General features: G+C 59.5%; 1 protein-coding gene across 1 annotated transcript in view; it reads left to right on the top strand.

Annotated features, from left to right (window-relative positions):
- The window catches only part of LOC103260862 (transcription factor COE3), a 119,095-nt gene extending 116,588 nt beyond the window's left edge, over positions 1-2,507 (top strand). The window contains exons 10-11 of the mRNA XM_021712476.1: positions 63-260; positions 2,476-2,507. Coding sequence (XP_021568151.1) covers positions 63-260; positions 2,476-2,507 — 230 coding nt within the window. The remainder of the gene's footprint in view (positions 1-62; positions 261-2,475) is intronic.
- Positions 2,508-2,921: the final 414 nt, after the last annotated feature.

Raw genomic sequence — 2,921 nt, 5'->3', positions numbered from 1 at the left:
GCCCTCTCTGTCGTGGTGCCGTGCCACGGCCGCGCGTGCTGACCGTGTTTGCTTTGTTGCAGTAGTGCCGTCCAGCCCCACCATGGCAGCCTCTTCGGTCACCCTCCCTTCAAACTGTAGCAGCACACACGGCATTTTCTCATTCTCACCTGCCAATGTCATCTCCGCAGTGAAACAGAAGAGCGCCTTTGCACCTGTGGTCCGGCCTCAAGCCTCTCCCCCTCCTTCCTGCACCAGCGCCAACGGGAACGGACTGCAAGGTGAGGGTGGCTCGCGGGCCAGCTTCTCTCCCGGGCAGGGCTGGGAGTTCGGCCCCTCCTCCGGGGGGCACGCGCTCGGGTTCCTCGCACGTCCGTGCTGCTGCACACTCGCCTTGGGCCTGCGGCCACGCACTCCTCCCCTGCCCGGGGTGTGTAGAAAGGAGCCCGGCCGCCGGCCCCAGCCGATGCCGGGTCTGCTTCTTGGGTCCCGTCCGGCTCACCTTTCCGGGGTGACCGCGTATCCTCACGCTAGAGCACCTCGTGCCCTGAGGGGATGGGCCCACGTGTGAGAGGACACGGGCCTGTGGCCACCTGCAGCCTGAGTCAGCAGATGGGCCTCCGCCCGGGTCCGGGCTCTTCTCCGCACGGGGCGGCGGCTCAGAGCTTCCTTGTTGACCCGGCAGAGAAAACAGCCTCAGGCCGGGGAGGGCCGGGCCCCTTCTCACCCGTGCAGCCCGTCTCCATACCCACCGGTTCTCGTTGTCCTGAGGCCAAGCCCTGGATCTCACCCTTGTCCAGCGAGGCTGTACCGCCCCTTGGAAAGGGATGCGCCTCTCAACATGTGCTCCAGGGCTGGGTTGGAGCCCTGTCTGCGGGCGGGAGCTGATTTTTCTAAGCGATCTCTTTCAAAGATTCCAGAGGGAGAGGGATCAGCCCCAAGGGCGTGGGGGAGCACCACCCGGACATCGCGGCCCCCAGACAGGGCCACGTCGTGTGGACACCCTGTGCCCGCCCAGCGTTCGGCCCTCCGGGCGATGGTGGCCGCACGTGGCCCCTGAGGTGGTGACGGGCAACGCCACATGGGTGCCCCTAGGCCTCGTGAGCTGGCGCCTGCAGGCCTTTGTGAGGGTCTGAGGCCTGCAGGCACTTACATTAAGTGGCCGTCGTCTGGCCTCTTTCAGACGCCACCTTTGGTATGTGCTCCTCCCAGTGAAAACCAAATCCAGTTACTCCTTTAAAAAAACGAATCCGTTCCACCAGTATTTACTGAGCGCCTACTATGTGCTAGGCTCTCTGCTGGGTGCTGAGGACGTAGCCGTGGAGAAGACAAACTGGCCCTTTTGTGAAGTCGGTGGCATATTTCACTTTGATGAACTAATGCTCAAAAAAGGAACTGGAAAGGTATCCGCGATTTGAAATCCTTGTCTTGCCCACACCCGCTAGTGGCCGGAGGGACGCCCGGGCCCCGAAGGGAAGCCCAGGCCCCTGCGACGCCGCCGACCGGCCCGTGAGCCATCAGTGGGCACCGAGCCAGAGTCGCTTACGAGGCCGGCGGCCACGTGCCGTGGGCTTGCCCCTTGCTGCGGTGGTGGGGCCAGGTGAAAGACAGAGTCCCAGAAGCCATGTGTACACACACAGGTCTTCCAAACCATAAGGTTGTAACGGTGAGTTGGAGATAAATTAATATTGTTGGAATTAATGAACTGAGAAATTGAAGCTCGCACCAGTACATGAACAAATGTATTAATATGTTATGCATAAATTAATGAGAACGATCGTTCTGACAAAAATTAGACAACACGAGAGTCAAAAGATTTCGAATTACACGCGTGCCAGGAGTTCATTCACGTGAAAGCGTCCGCCGCACTTGGCGTTTTAGCCCAGAGCTCCCTCTTCTGCCTTGAGGAGAGAAACTGAGCTCCCGAGGGCGGTGCTGTGGCCCGTTCTCCTCCTGGCCTCCTGGCCCTCGGCCTTGGGGCCCCAAGCAGGCGGGCCGTGAGCGGCTTTGAGCTCTGAGGGCCCCCGACTCACCGTTACAATCCAGAGCGAGCAGCAGGCCGCCAGAGACGAGGCCTGAGCGCAGAGGGGGACACTGAGGCCCGTCCGCTTTTCGCTTGGGGAGCCGAGGGCAGGGCCCGCCAGCTGGCCTCGGCGGGGTCGTCGCAGGAGTGACCGGACTGGGTCGCATCTCTTGACAGAAGAGGCCTGCAGGGAGTCTGGGCCCTCCACTTGCCGGGAACGAAATGCCGGCGAGTGCCAGAAGCCCTCCCCTTCCGAGGGGGTCTCTGAGGAAGGCTGCAGTGTGGCAGGACGTGGGGATGTCGGTGCGCGTGCAGCCCCCCGCCCCCGGGAAGCAGATTCCCCAGCACGCGGTAGCCATGCCCGAGGCTGGCGAGTGCAGCCTCACAGCCGGCTGAGCGCGGAGGGCAGGGCGGCCGCCCGGGGGTGGGAGCGCGTGGCCGCCCGAGTAACCACCCTCCCTCCTCTCTTGCAGCTATGTCTGGGCTGGTAGTCCCGCCCATGTGAGGGACTTTTGTTTCCCTTCCGCAGCACCCAGCATCCAAGGACGGACTTCAGGGGACACGTTTAGTATCTTAAGACATGCTGATGGAAACAGTACCTTCACAACAATCAGCAGCAATCGAAATGCTACAAAAAAAGACTTTGTTTAAAGATTTTATTTAAACGATTAAGAATCAACCTGCAGACAGCCCACTCCTTCACGAACAATTCCATTTTATTGACTGAACTTTTCTCATATTTTCACATTTCGCAGTCCTGAAGAATAAGGAAAACAAAGCGGCGCCTATTTTGTATAAAGTTTCTGACTCCGTCTTGGCCATGTCTAGTAATTGCTATGTGTTGGGAGAAACTTTGTGAATGCACCATTTTGATGATCATGAAACACTGATGAAAAATGCCTCCAAACATTTTTCTGTA

The sequence above is a fragment of the Carlito syrichta genome, unplaced genomic scaffold, assembly GCF_000164805.1.
Source record: "Carlito syrichta isolate Samal-C Ts95f unplaced genomic scaffold, Tarsius_syrichta-2.0.1 Scaffold89856, whole genome shotgun sequence".
In the NCBI taxonomy this organism is placed as follows: domain Eukaryota; kingdom Metazoa; phylum Chordata; class Mammalia; order Primates; family Tarsiidae; genus Carlito; species Carlito syrichta.
The sequence above is the reverse complement of the archived record's forward strand: the minus strand, read 5'-3'. Positions and strand labels throughout refer to the sequence as shown.